General features: G+C 49.1%; 7 protein-coding genes across 7 annotated transcripts; all 7 read right to left on the minus strand.

Moving 5' to 3' along the window:
* Positions 1 to 282: 282 nt before the first annotated feature.
* Positions 283 to 1496, minus strand: FOIG_10947 (uncharacterized protein; the record flags this gene model as incomplete). Its single annotated transcript, XM_031211472.1, has 2 exons — positions 283 to 722; positions 773 to 1496. 2 exons carry the CDS (start codon positions 1494 to 1496, stop codon positions 283 to 285), a joined length of 1164 nt encoding a protein of 387 aa, XP_031058656.1.
* Positions 1497 to 2024: 528 nt separating this feature from the next.
* On the minus strand, positions 2025 to 3236 carry FOIG_10948 (uncharacterized protein; the record flags this gene model as incomplete). Its single annotated transcript, XM_031211473.1, has 3 exons — positions 2025 to 2428; positions 2478 to 2574; positions 2625 to 3236. The coding sequence occupies 3 exons, from the start codon at positions 3234 to 3236 to the stop codon at positions 2025 to 2027; spliced, it is 1113 nt and encodes a 370-aa protein (XP_031058657.1).
* Positions 3237 to 3663: 427 nt separating this feature from the next.
* On the minus strand, positions 3664 to 4905 carry FOIG_10949 (uncharacterized protein; the record flags this gene model as incomplete). The annotated part of the gene is made up of 3 exons (XM_031211474.1): positions 3664 to 4091; positions 4149 to 4661; positions 4713 to 4905. The coding sequence occupies 3 exons, from the start codon at positions 4903 to 4905 to the stop codon at positions 3664 to 3666; spliced, it is 1134 nt and encodes a 377-aa protein (XP_031058658.1).
* A 666-nt stretch (positions 4906 to 5571) lies between these two features.
* On the minus strand, positions 5572 to 6752 carry FOIG_10950 (uncharacterized protein; the record flags this gene model as incomplete). The annotated part of the gene is made up of 3 exons (XM_031211475.1): positions 5572 to 5951; positions 6005 to 6520; positions 6572 to 6752. 3 exons carry the CDS (start codon positions 6750 to 6752, stop codon positions 5572 to 5574), a joined length of 1077 nt encoding a protein of 358 aa, XP_031058659.1.
* A 933-nt stretch (positions 6753 to 7685) lies between these two features.
* Positions 7686 to 8144, minus strand: FOIG_10951 (uncharacterized protein; the record flags this gene model as incomplete). The annotated part of the gene is made up of 1 exon (XM_031211476.1): positions 7686 to 8144. One exon carries the CDS (start codon positions 8142 to 8144, stop codon positions 7686 to 7688), a length of 459 nt encoding a protein of 152 aa, XP_031058660.1.
* A 170-nt stretch (positions 8145 to 8314) lies between these two features.
* Positions 8315 to 8656, minus strand: FOIG_10952 (uncharacterized protein; the record flags this gene model as incomplete). Its single annotated transcript, XM_031211477.1, has 1 exon — positions 8315 to 8656. One exon carries the CDS (start codon positions 8654 to 8656, stop codon positions 8315 to 8317), a length of 342 nt encoding a protein of 113 aa, XP_031058661.1.
* Positions 8657 to 9090: 434 nt separating this feature from the next.
* Positions 9091 to 12479, minus strand: FOIG_10953 (sialidase-1). The gene has a single exon (XM_031211478.1). The coding sequence runs from the start codon at positions 12384 to 12386 to the stop codon at positions 9144 to 9146; it is 3243 nt and encodes a 1080-aa protein (XP_031058662.1). The 5' UTR covers positions 12387 to 12479; the 3' UTR covers positions 9091 to 9143.
* Positions 12480 to 12842: the final 363 nt, after the last annotated feature.

The raw sequence follows: 12842 nt of genomic DNA on the forward strand, positions 1-12842 counted from the left end.
GCCAGGGGTAAAGCTTTTCAAAAGATTTCCTAAACACAGCCCTGATTTAGGAAGCAGAGGTCTAAAGGCAGACCAAGATCACAAAGCCTAAAGCAAAGCACTGAGCCCGAGGAAATGTGAGTGAAGGAGTTACATGACAAATACATAGAGGAATGCTAGCCAATTTTGACTCCAATCCCTAGGTCCAGGCACCTCTTAACTAGGCTTCTTTTAATCTTCGATATTCGTAAACGATTCAGTCTCCTACAATCCAGTTTGCAGTACGAACAAAGTCCCGACTTTTTAGTCATTCTCCTTCTGACGCAGCCCCCAGCCCTGAATGCGCGAAGGGCGGAACCCCTTGATGTCGTTGTTGATCCCCTTCATCAGTTTCTGAATCCGCCCCTGTATGGTACACATGCACCGTCGATGATATACGTCGAGCTCTCCAGAGCTGCTGCGCCCAGAGTTATCGTAGTTTGGCTGTAATGGTTTAGGTCGGGGAAACCCGTCGACCAAGGCTCGCATCGTGACAACGCTGTATCCGTCGTAAGGAGGCTCGAGGGGCGTAAGTTCATCCTCCCATCTGAATCTCTCTCGCATCAAAGTCCCAAGCAACATGGATGAGCAGTCAGATAAACCCAACCCGGGACATTCCTCCTCAGTGCGGAGCGTTTCTTGAAGGATATCGAGACCTTCCAGGACCCTCCTGATAAGCTCCGTTCTTTTGTCATTCAGGACATCTAATACAGCGTTAGCATATCGAACTTGAGTCCGCCTGGCATATGCTTACCGAAAACCCCACCAACGGGAAGTTCCTTCAAATCGAATTCTGAAAGTCCTCTGCTGTACCTCAAGACCCTGCGGGCGACGGCAGTGAAAAGAACATCGTTCTCAAAGACCCACGCGACATAAAGCCGCAGTAACGAGCTTTCGGTGTACAAATCGGAGCTTTCTTGTGTAACAGACTGTTGAGAGAGCCACAAGGTACTGATGAGCTCCATGCTCTCGTAGCATTGATAGTAGTCGACGATGGTTGCGATACGAGCCAGAAGGACGAGGTTGATATACTTGGGGATCTGTCGAAAACGCCCGTGTATTGCATCAAGCACGATGGCGAGGGCCTTAGCGTCCCAGTCAGAGGTCGCAACTTGGCGAGGGCTGCCCCGAGAAGGAAATGATGAGGCCTCAGACCATGGGCCTTGAAGCATAGCGCTGAAAATTTTCGAGGCAAATGTCAGGTGCTTTGAAGAAACTCTTATCCGCACTACGTCGGGAGTCTCTTCTAAGAAATCCAAATCGCCGTAGTCATCGACAAATGTAGGAGTATCAAAGTTATCAAACACTGTGTATCGTCCTTGGAGTACTGAGTTGTTGAAGTCCGTGGTGGGTGAGTCGTTGGCGGCATCTCCATCTCCACACAAAACTCTTTCTGGGATGATATTCTGGGCATTTGGCTCGTTGAGCACGAGTTCGATGTCGCCGTCAGGATCTATCACGTACGAAACAGACTTCATGATTATGCCTGGGATGATGCACTGCGCTTCCCAGTTGTGAAGAAAGTTGAGGGGTGAAGAAGAGAGATGAAGGAAGAAGATACTATCTGAGAGTGAGAGAGGAGGCTTGTTGTGAAGAGGGGAGAACCCGCCTTCGGCGTTGGAGATGGGACGAAATGGTTGTGGTTCGGCAGCCTGTCACTGACAACTCAGACCTCTCACATTCTGGCACAGGCTGGAATATCGAGGAGCCAGACAAGAAGATCAAGAAAGTAGAAAGTTTTTATAAGACTTTTTATTCTAGCCTTAATTAAGGAAGAAAAGGTCTAAGTGTAGACTAAGGTTATAAAGTCTGAAGCAAGTAGAAATAGGAGTGAAGGAGTTTACATGATTAATAAATAAGTTTGCCCAAGTAGCTATTCCATTCTGATCTCTTGTTCCTGAAGATGTGCTATGTATGTGATCTCCTTTGCATCCTCCACCTCTCGAGGAAAGCAGTTCCAAACATTATCAGACAACCAGCGAAACATCGAACTCCATCATACGACCTTAGTCTTTGAAGTCGGCCGGGCGCATACCCCAAAGCTCCCTGTCGATCTTCTGAAGCACTGGCGTCATTCTCCCTTTGATGCTGCAAGGGTAGGTTCGGCCATCGTTGGCGTCAATGTACCTGAGCCTTTCTGTCCCGGGATTATCATGTAGCGGCATCGGCTCAGAGCACTCTTTCACCAGGTTCAGAGCTGTGGAAACACTGTACCCGTCGAAGGGGGCGATGAAAGGGGGTTTGGAGTGTTCATGTTGGTGTACCATATGAACCAACACACCAAGTGTGAGCGACGAGCAAATGCGATTGCGTTGGACACATCCTGGTTCTTTGAAGAGCGTGTTGTGCACGTCTTGAAGACCATTATTGATCTGTTCGATGAGATCGAGTCTCTTTTCGTTGAGCTTTCCTGCTCATTCGTTAGCTGGATATAAGTTTATGTATCCTTATCGACGTACTGAGAGTCGTTGTGATTGGAAGCATTCTAGGAATGATCTGTGCAGAGCCTTTGAAGTCCATCACCACCATGCGAGCCATGGATGCGAAGATCCCCTCCTGTCCTGGGAAGACCGTGCAGATGTACAACCACAGAAGAGCTCTCTTACAGGGAGTTGTAGGAAAACTAGCTTAGCGAATGATATTTCTCTGCCAATAGCCGAATAAGATGTGAATAGCCTCCTGGCATTTGTAGTAGTCGACCACGGTTGCGATTCGGGCAAGAAGTCCGAGGTTGATAACTCGAGGAATCTCTGAGTGGCGTCCATGGATGGCATCAAGCACGATGGCAAGAGCCACGGCATCTCAGCCAATCGTGTGAATCCTGGTGAAAGGTCGAGAAGCGGGAGAAGGAGGAGAAGAGCAAGCAGAACAATGAGGAGAGGATGCATCTTTGTTGGATGAAGCGAGCAGTAGATCGAGGAATGGGCTGGAGACAAAGGACAGGTACTTTGGGGAAATGCGCATACGGACTTCCCGCGGCCCATGTTCCTCTCTGACGTTCTGAGTACCTCAGTGACGGTCGTCGACTTGGTGTAGAGCTCGTTGAAAACGGTATAACGGCCAGTTGCAGGCGGGTTGTCGAAGTCGGAGTCCGGCAGATCAGTGTGAGTTGAGCAGTCATCGGAGTGGATTTTAGGGATGGCCTGGTGAGAATTCGGCTCTCTATGTACGATCTCGATATCTCCGTCCGGGTCTATCACATAGGAGATAGTCTTCATGATGTTGAGGTTGAGGGTTGAAGGAAAGAGTTGAGGAACAAGAAACGAACCCGGTGCGTGAGGAGAGCGTGGTTGTGGAAAAAGGGGAGAACTTACTGAGGGCGGAAATCTCTCAAATCATACGCACTGGACACGGTTCTGGTGCCTCTTGAATTGTCCGCTGCCTGTCATTGGCAACCCAGACCTCTCTCAGGCTAGCACAGGCAAGCGTATCATGGGGCCAAAGTTGTCAAGATCAAATATTACAGAAATTTGAGGTATGTGTCCATTTGAGGTTTAAGTTAATATTGTACAGGCTCAGTATGAGCATCCCAACTCTAAAAGCATAACCATTTTACCATTCGATGACCTTCTGCCATCATTCGACCAAAAAAAACCCATGCTGATATATCCGTTGTGAAGTATGAAACTTGTCTGTCCCGCCTTCTCAATCTCTGAAGTTTGCCAAGCTGAGCCATTCGATATCACTCAGGATGATGTCGATTTTGTTCTTCAGTCGCTGTTTGGGACTGTCTTCCTGTTCTGCCGGCACTGCATTCCACGAATCAACTCCGTTCTCGGGTCCGTACTCGACGTGGTTCTCCAGTGTACGGAACTCATGGACCATACTGATGATTTTAGAGAAAGAATAACCAGTGTATGGAACTGTGAGAGGGAGATATAGTTTGTCCATTCGGCGTTTCTCTCGTAGGGCTGAACCCAGCGTCATGCAACGGCGTGCGTGGTCAGTGGCCGGAGCCCCCCAGGCATCCCAGGCTGCGTCGTCGGTCTGGTCATCTTGAAGTTCCCCAATCATCTTGTCAAGCTCCCCCAAGACTGTCGTGATAGCCTCTTGTCTTTTGGTGTCTAGATTCTCTATCCACAATGTCAGAAGTGTCTCACATGAACTATTCTGTATCTGGAACTACTTACCGAGGATCTCAGCGATAGGGAGATCGTAGGTTTTGACAAGATCCAGGCCCTCACCATGCTTCCAGATCAACATCGTCATATCGGCAAATAATTCATACCAGGAGAAGACCCAGCTAATGTACATCCATAGAATGGGCTTCCTTCCAAATCCCTTGGGGACCTTGTAGAGCGACTTGTACCACAGAAGTGGAGCAAACAGAACGGCTCTGTCGCATTGGTAGTAGTCGACAATGACTGCAAAGTCAGCAAAGAAGCTGAGATTGACCTTCTGTGGCACATCGCTGTGGCGGCCATGGATAACGTTGAGCAGAGCGACCAGAGCATCTGCGTTCCATCCGATTGTAGAAATTTCGCGAACTGACGTGCTTGAGGAAGATGAGGCGTTGGCTGAGTCAGGAAAAGCAGGTTCAGTATTTTCGGTCCATGGACCTTGGAGCATCTTCCTGATTACGGGTGAAGCGAGAGTCATATGGGCAGAAGAAACGCGAAGGCGGATTTCAACAGGTTCCTCATCTGTGTTCTCAAATCAGTTTTAAATATTTCTTGGATTGATGAAGACCTTACCATAGATTCTGAAAGAGGGAAGAGGAGAACTCATAGACGGAACATCCAGACGATCATGGTCGGGCAAGTAGTCTGGCAAACTGTACTGGTGTTGGCGAAGAGAAACATCTGGCAGTACTTTCTGCGTGTTTGGTTCTTTAAGAACGATGTAGAGATCCCCATCGGGGACTATGTGGTGCGTGATGACTGTCATGATGGTGTTGTGGCTGAGTTTGTAGTTGATAAAGAGGAGAGAGATTTGAGGTAGGCGAAGAGGTTGCGATGTGAAGAGAAGAAAAAAGGGATAAGGCGCGTGGTGCCCGAGGAAGATGTAGGAGTGAAAGGAGCAGAGTGCCAGGAGTGAAAAAATAGCACTTGATAGACACTGCCAGCATAAATGCACTTGATCGCTAAAGCGCCAGCAGGAACCTGTACCTCCTAGTAGAGAGACTTGAAATGACGATCCTGAGATTGAAAATCAGATCAAAATGTAATAAGTGATTATGGTAGACTTTACGCCAAGACCGTTGCTGTCCATTTCTTGGCTAGAGATCTTGTACGTAGGTCTTGCCAAGTGAAATCCAACATGACTAAGAGCTCACAGCTTTCTTCTCATGAAAGGAGAGAATGAGAAACCATGTAAAGTCTGGGTGCTCGGAAAGCAACTCGGTGTTTTACGCTCAGCTGAAGTCACCAGTGAACACATGATGAGGAAGTCGATGCATATCAAAATAAATTCTACACTTCATATATACAGGACTCATACTTGGGATTTCGTTTTACCCATCCCTCTGATACGCATATCATCCTTCTGTGTGCCTACGTCCAGCCTGTCCATGAACGCCCATCCATCCGCAGCTGCCAGCAAACAAAGCATTTCTTAGACTTTCTTAGCTTGGAAGTCGGCGAGCTTAATCTTCTTGAAATCTTCCCTGATCTTATCGAAAGCTGGCTGCATGAGAGTTTTGACATTGCAATCTCGAGAATGAACTTGCCCCTTTTCCTTGGGGTCTTTCCATTCAGGCGAAGGAAAGCTGTTCAGAGCGTCCAAAACACGACCGACAGAGACTCCTTTGGGTTCGTAGTCCCAACTTCCGAGTGCCTTGTGCATGTCGTGCTTATTAGATTCAAGAGCCCCAAGCAACATGTGCCTGCATTGAGGGCTACACCCAATACGGCTATTCAGCAGATCCCCGCGCAGGTTACTGAGTCTTTTATGGACAAACGGCAAGGCCAACTCTCTCTTCTTATCCAGCGTTTCTAAATTAAATGTTAGCAGTGTGTAGGCACATTGCCCGGATAGCGTTGCTTACCAAAGATCACAGCGATGGGAAGGTTCCGGGTATCCGCATGTTCTGAGCCTTCACCTTGCTCCAGCACCAAATGAGCCATTGAAGAAAACATTTTGGTCCAAGAGAAAACCCAAGAAACAAACAGCAACATAATAGATTTCTTGCCGTATGTTTCGGGCACATTTACTCCTGCTCTCCACAACTCTGCTGCAAGAGTTACAGATCCAGCGCATTCGTAGTAGTTGACAATGACGGCAACGTCGACAATAAACTTGATGCTGACTTGTCGCGGGATTTCATTATGGCGGCCATGAATAATGTTGAGTACGGTAATCAAGGCGTGTATATTCCAGTCAGTTGCTGAGATCTCACGAATGGCGGTTGCGGCAGGAGTCTGATCCCAAGAATCCGAAGAAGTCGCTGCATCAGGAGCTGCTGACTCTTTCCAGGGGCCTTTGAGCATACAACTGAACATGGGAGAGACAGATGTTAAATGATGCGAAGAAACACGAAGCCGATATTCAGCAGCCTTCTTGTCTGTGTCGTGGTATTAGTTTCTACGTTGTTTGGGGACACAAACTTGCTCACCTTTAAGCGCTGGCGAGTGCCACACAGGAACGCCCACCGAGGATACATCTTGGTAGTACTGAGGTGGCTCCGTACCATACTGGCGAAGGTTGACAATTGGAACAACTGATTGAGTGTTAGGTTTCTGGAGGACGATGCAGATGTCCCCATCGGGGGCTATGTCGTGAGTGACGACTGCCATGATGCTGTCGTGTTGCCGAGGTTTTGGATGAGGAAGGTAAAATATGCCCACGTGGGAGAAGGGAATCGATGTGAAAGAGTCAACAGAAGAGCTGAGAAAACTGTTCCAAAGGCTGGGCGGCTCTGTAAGAGAGAGTGTGTCAGGTGTCAGGGCGGAAGCCTGCATCTGTCAGACACTGTCAAAACAGATGCACCACTAAAGCACAAGCAGAAGTCTGCACCTCAAAATGGTCTCGCGAGTAAAAGTTGGAATTCTATGGATGACGTAAAATGGCAAACTGCTGTGTCCAAGATAAGGGATACTTCATCCGGAGAGGAACAGGGGGATCAAGAACGAGACACAACCTCACCACAAATCTCCCACATCGACAACCACCAGACTCAAGCAGCATGTTCATATTATCAGGATTTAAAGTAGCTCAACTAAGTATCCTCAATCTCCTCCTTCACTCTGTCCATGACCGGCCTCATCCTTGCATACACAGTACAGTTCTGACCATGATTCTCATCAGGACACACAACTGACATCTGAGGAAACTCCTCCAGCGATGCCAGGACTTCCCGTATACTGAGATCATCATACTATTCCTCGATGTTCTGGAACATTCGCTTTCCCCGTATCAACACACCAAGTGCCATAGCAGTGCATTGTTCCAACCCAGCCTCTGGACAAACATGTTCGGTGGAGAGGGTCTGCTCTAGGTTTTCGAGGGCGGTGAAAACTTTCTTTATCAAGGTGATTCTCATGCCATTAAATTTATCTGACAATGGTTAGTTGAGGGTCGCGGTACGTTTGGTGGGAATACCAACCAAACACTTCAGTTAGGGGAAGATCGTGCAAGGTGACCGTACCAGGGCCTTCGTATTCCGAGAGGACCAATTGTGCGCAATGTGAAAACTCGTTTTCCCAAGAAAACACCCACGAGCTAAACAGTCACGTTAGGCAAGCGCTATTGAAATAGGGTATTTTATCTGCTCTGAAACTTGAGAGCCACATCTCCGAATAGAGTTGTACTGCTTCAACGCATTGAAGGTGGTGGGCGACAACGGCAATGTGTGTAATAAAACCGAAATCAACATTTCGGGGTACTTGAGAGTTTTGACCGTGGATGATGTTCAATACGGTGGCCAACGCCTTCACATCCCATCCCGTAAGGTGTATGGCGTTGGCTGGTCGAGCAGCGCGCGTTGTCGGCTGTAAACGAGATACTTCCAGCTGTGTAGAGAGGACTGGAGATGCAAGAGACAGATGGTAGCTGGAAACGCGCATTCGAATTTCGACTTCTCTATCTTTCTCCTGGGGATTAGTTGTCCCGTAGAACAAGCTGTCCAAGGTTCCCATCTCGATCGTGGAATCATCTTCCTCCTCCTCATCGTCCTCTTCACCCGTCATGGGCGATGATGAGCATCGTCCATTTGGTAGGGAACGCCGTGGAATTGGTTTGGATGCTGCTAGCACGACCTCAATATCGCCACGAGGGTCGATCACATAAGTGACGGATCTCATCGCGTGCGTAGAGAGAAACTTGGTTGGGAGGCTGTTCTTTGTCGAAGAAAAGAATGTTAAAATTGCGTAGAATTCTGATTGAATCGTCGGCTTCTGATCCAGGAGATAGCTCTGTATCTGCCTGACTCGGGCGGAAATAGGGTTGCTACAGAGTCAGAGGCGTGTCCATGTTGGACCTCATCATTGTCTTTGGGAGTCTTCTGCTCATCTTCTCCGTCTCCTTCATCGCTCTCTTCTTCCCCGCTGTCCTTCTTGCTGTCGCTCGTCTTATCATTGTCTTCGATATGTGAAGGACATGGGTTTATAATGACTTTGGGAACAACTGTCCTCTCGTCTGAATTCTGGAGCACAATCTCGAAATTGCTACGATTGAATGGCTCGTACCGAACGACCTTCATGGCTTGCAAAGAAAAGGCGTAACTCTTTGAATGAGGGAATTCGATTTGGGGGAGCGGGAGGGGAAAGGGGATGCAGAGTTGGGTGATTTTAGACGAGACAAAGACACTTTCTCTAATGCTCTTAAATAATTCGTATCTCTAAGACTTAACTTATGAAAAGATTCTTCAAAGAGTACAGTATAAGCTTGCCTGCGCGAGAAACCCCGATAATATGCTTGAACCCGAAGGCAAGGCTGCCAACAAACAACGCATATGCATGGCTGAAACAACCGCGCCGTTGGGCTCTTGTACCACACGCAATGACCCAACCAGTTGATCATCATGATTTGCAGAAGAGCAACCGAGACCTGCATATCTCTGGTGGATTCCGGGTAATGCCATTGAGCGACTTCAGCAAGAGAACCATGTTTGACGAAGAGAGAAGAGAGAAGATGGTAGAACTTTATGTTAAAATTGATCAGACGAAATCTATGGTGCTAAACAACGCCTATGAACCAGTGACCTTGATCGTAGAAGCCACACTCGGCACTCCATTCTTATCCATGACAAACAACATCCAGTATCCCGGCAGCGCAACACCAGGATCACTAGGCACCTGAAACGAATACGAATTCTTTCCCGCGTTAGCCAACGTCAACGGAATACGTCGTTGGTCACTGTTAACCGTATGCGTAGCCGTTCCGTACCGCACCAGTGAAGCCTGCACAATAGCTCCGCCCGTTTGAACAGTAACTGTTCCTCCAACCTTGATGGTGGACACAGACACGGAAGTGATCTTGGGGCGTGTGGCTAACTTGCCCTTTGAGTCGTAGAGGTAGGGAGGAGTGTAGAGTTGAGCGTCGAAGTGGTTTGTGTCACATCCGCCGCAGAGACCACCGCCGCCGTTGAAGACTCTCCCGTCGGGAAGGAGGAGGGCGATGCTGTGATATGTCCTTACAATGTTATTGGGCTTCATGAGCTCAAAGCCATCTTTGTCTGGATAGTACATCTCAGGTTGCAACTGAGGCGTTGAGTCTTCAAACGGGACAGCGTATTTCTGACCACCCGTGATGAAGACGTTGCCGTTGGGAAGAACAACAGAACTGTGGAAGACACGAGGGAAGAAGAGACCCTCACTGGCGTAAGCAACAGAAGCGTTCGTACCAGGATTTCCAACAGTGATGATGTGGGCATCCGTAGTAGCATCCGAGTCTTGATAGTTCGGAGTTCCACCATGAGTCAGAATCTTGCCCTTGACAGCGTCAAACATGATGGCGTTGCCACACATAGCATCAGGCGCAACACCACGATCAGAGGCCCTCTGCCCCGCAGTCTTGGCGTCGCCGTTCTTCTTCTCAGTGTAATACCAGTTCATGTTCTTACTCGGCCCAGCCTGGAACACAGTACCGCTCTTCCAACCAAACAGCCAAGCGTGGTTATCAGAGCGGAACAAGCCCTGCGCATCATTCGTGAGCATCTTCTGTACATCTGCTTTATTAAGCAGTGTCCAGGTCTTCTTCTTCGGATCGTATACTTCGCCGTTCTTGAAAGACTCGCCGCCGCTCCAGGATCCTCCGATGGTGAAGACTTTGCCTGTGGATGTTGTGGCGGAGGATTGATACCCGCGTGCGACTTGCATGTTGGGGCCAGACACCCAGGCTTGTTTGACGGGGTCGAAGAGGCTTGTGCGCTCGGCGTTGTTACCGCCTGTAACGACGAGTTGGCCGTTTCCGTCGATGGAAATGCCCGGGCAGAACATGTCATGGTTGGTCTCTGTGACTTGACGCTCTGCGACTTGGCCAGTTGCTGGGTCCCATGTTGAAGTGAGCGTTAGGCCACCGGGACCACCAGACATGGTATCTCTAGCCCAGGATGACCAGACGAGGACTTTGCCGGTGTTGGGATCAACGGTTCCAGCGACGGGGATGATGGGGAAGTTAATGGTAGGACCCCAAGCGCCTTGAGATGCTTGGGGAGGAACGTAGTCGTTCGCTTGGAAGACATTGAGCTCTGCAATGCTTGTCCAAGGATTGCCATTCGCCTCTGTGAGAGCAACGAGTCTCACAAATCGTGCAGGCTGCGTATCGAAATTGGCATACTTGACAGTCCAGTCATTGTACCAATTCCCATACGCCACAGGTGAGCCCCAAGTCTTTCCATCCTTGCTCAAGAAAACTTGATGCTGCGCAATATACCCATTCTGCGAGCCATCCTGTCTCGGCAGCATAGAAATCCCATTGACGTTATAGCTCTTCTTCATATCAACAGTGATACTATGCGGCGGCGCAGGCTCACTGCCCTCCCACTGGGTATGCCACATAGTATCACCGTTCCCGTCGATAGCATTCTTGCAGTCATCCCCCTCGTGTACGCTATCACACGTCACTGACCACTTCTTGCGGTCGATCGCGGCGCTGTTGAAGGGCGCGGCTGCACGGAGACTCAGTATATTTTTACTTTCATCCCTCTTGAGGAAGGAGGAGGAGGAGGAGGAGGAGGAAAGGGGACGGACCTTTTCTGTGTTGAGTTGGGGACGGGGCTTCACACGCGAGCTGAATTTGTTGTTGATGGTGCTGGCTTTGGGGGGGATGGCTTGGATGTAGCCTTTGTTGAGCTTGGGGACGTCGAAGGAGGGGTTGTAGCCGGGGCCGTTTTTGCCGCCGCCTTTGGTGCTGTCGGCATCGAAGGTTTTGCCGGATTGATGTGTGATGAAGGATTTCTTTGAGGGCTTGGACTTTGAGTCGTCTTTTGATCCCTTCTTGGAACTCTTCTTGGAGTTGGTCTTAGAGTCCTCTGCTTTGGCTTGTGACTTTGCAGCATCATCACCACCATCGTGTCTACCCTTGCCACCTCCTTTGCCCTTCCCCTTACCCTTTCCTGAATCATCAGAAGAGGTCTTGGTAGGAGCAGAAGATCGAGTCTTGGTAGAATCTTCAAGCTTGGTGCGAGACTTGGTAGCATCGTCATCTCCGTTATGCCTACCACCGCCATCTTTGCCCTTCCCCTTTCCTTTTCCCTTGCCTTTGCCCTTGTCATCGCCTGTTGGCGGGCTTGTGGGGGCTGCTGTGCTTGTGGCAGTAACAGACACTGTATCCGTTGCACTGCTGGAAGATGTCTTTGGTGAATCCTCAGGCTTCTTGCGAGACTTTGTGGCGTCATCATCGCCGTTGTGTCTTCCCTTATCATCCTTGCCCTTGTTCTTATCCTTGCCCTTTTGCTTGTGGCCGCCAGAGTTGGAGTCATCGTCTCCTCCATGCTTGGCTACACTCGCAGTATCTTTTGAATTCGACTTGGCCTTGGGAGCAACTTCTGGCTTGTCGACAGGAGCTGGACCAAAGCGGACATAAGTGGGTTGCATGAATGGCTCGGCATACACCACCTCGTCAATATCATCTGAAGAGCCTGAGGGCGTGTCATCAGGCGGACTTGATGGAGTAGCATCAGATGGATCCGTGGGCGTATCATCAGAGTCGTCTGTAGACTCGTCATCAGAGCCATATGTCTGCTCAATTCGGGCAACTCTTCGCGACAAAGCAGAAGCAGGAAACCCAGTCTTTGGTTTTGCCTTTCCAAATACAGGAAGCATAGAATCTAAATTTGTCTTTGATCCTGCCGCAGTCTTTGAAGAATCGGTTGTGTCATCTGAATCAGGTCGAGGAAGTGCATAGCCACCCTTGGGAGCTGAGAAGACGGGGAGAACCACAGCATCAGCGATGCCCAGGCATAACGTCAAGGCGTAAACAACCTTCATTTTGGGCTGTGGTATAAGGAGTGACAAAGAGAGAATGGGCTGGTGACAATGCTTTGTCTAGGCGGATTTTGTCAAAGGGGGAACAAAGAGCAGCACAGCTTACACGACATTGTCAAAACATTTTATAAAAGAAGCCTCACGTACGAGTATAAAGTGTATTATTGAAGCTATTCTCAATGCAGGAACATATAGAACCGTCGGGACCTTACATGAGGCTAAACCTTGCCAAGAACGTGGTGGTTCCAGGAACCCGGAGGAATGCTAGATGCCCCATTTTCACGGCCTGGGCCATAACATGTCATTCCTATCACAGAACGAGGTAAACCAAGATCGGCATGGGTCTCGGGCAAGGAAAGCTTAACTATGTGCTTGGGACCCCGTGTTATTTAAATGTTTTAGGTTTATCCATGTTCTCGGTCTCAGTTTTCCTGGTTCTACCCGAATACTTCAACGCTT

The sequence above is a fragment of the Fusarium odoratissimum genome (assembly GCF_000260195.1).
Source record: "Fusarium odoratissimum NRRL 54006 unplaced genomic scaffold supercont1.20, whole genome shotgun sequence".
In the NCBI taxonomy this organism is placed as follows: domain Eukaryota; kingdom Fungi; phylum Ascomycota; class Sordariomycetes; order Hypocreales; family Nectriaceae; genus Fusarium; species Fusarium odoratissimum.

Excerpts from the sequence above, each read along its gene's own strand:
- FOIG_10953 (XM_031211478.1), bottom strand. The coding sequence starts at position 12,386 with ATGAAGGTTGTTTACGCCTTGACGTTATGCCTGGGCATCGCTGATGCT.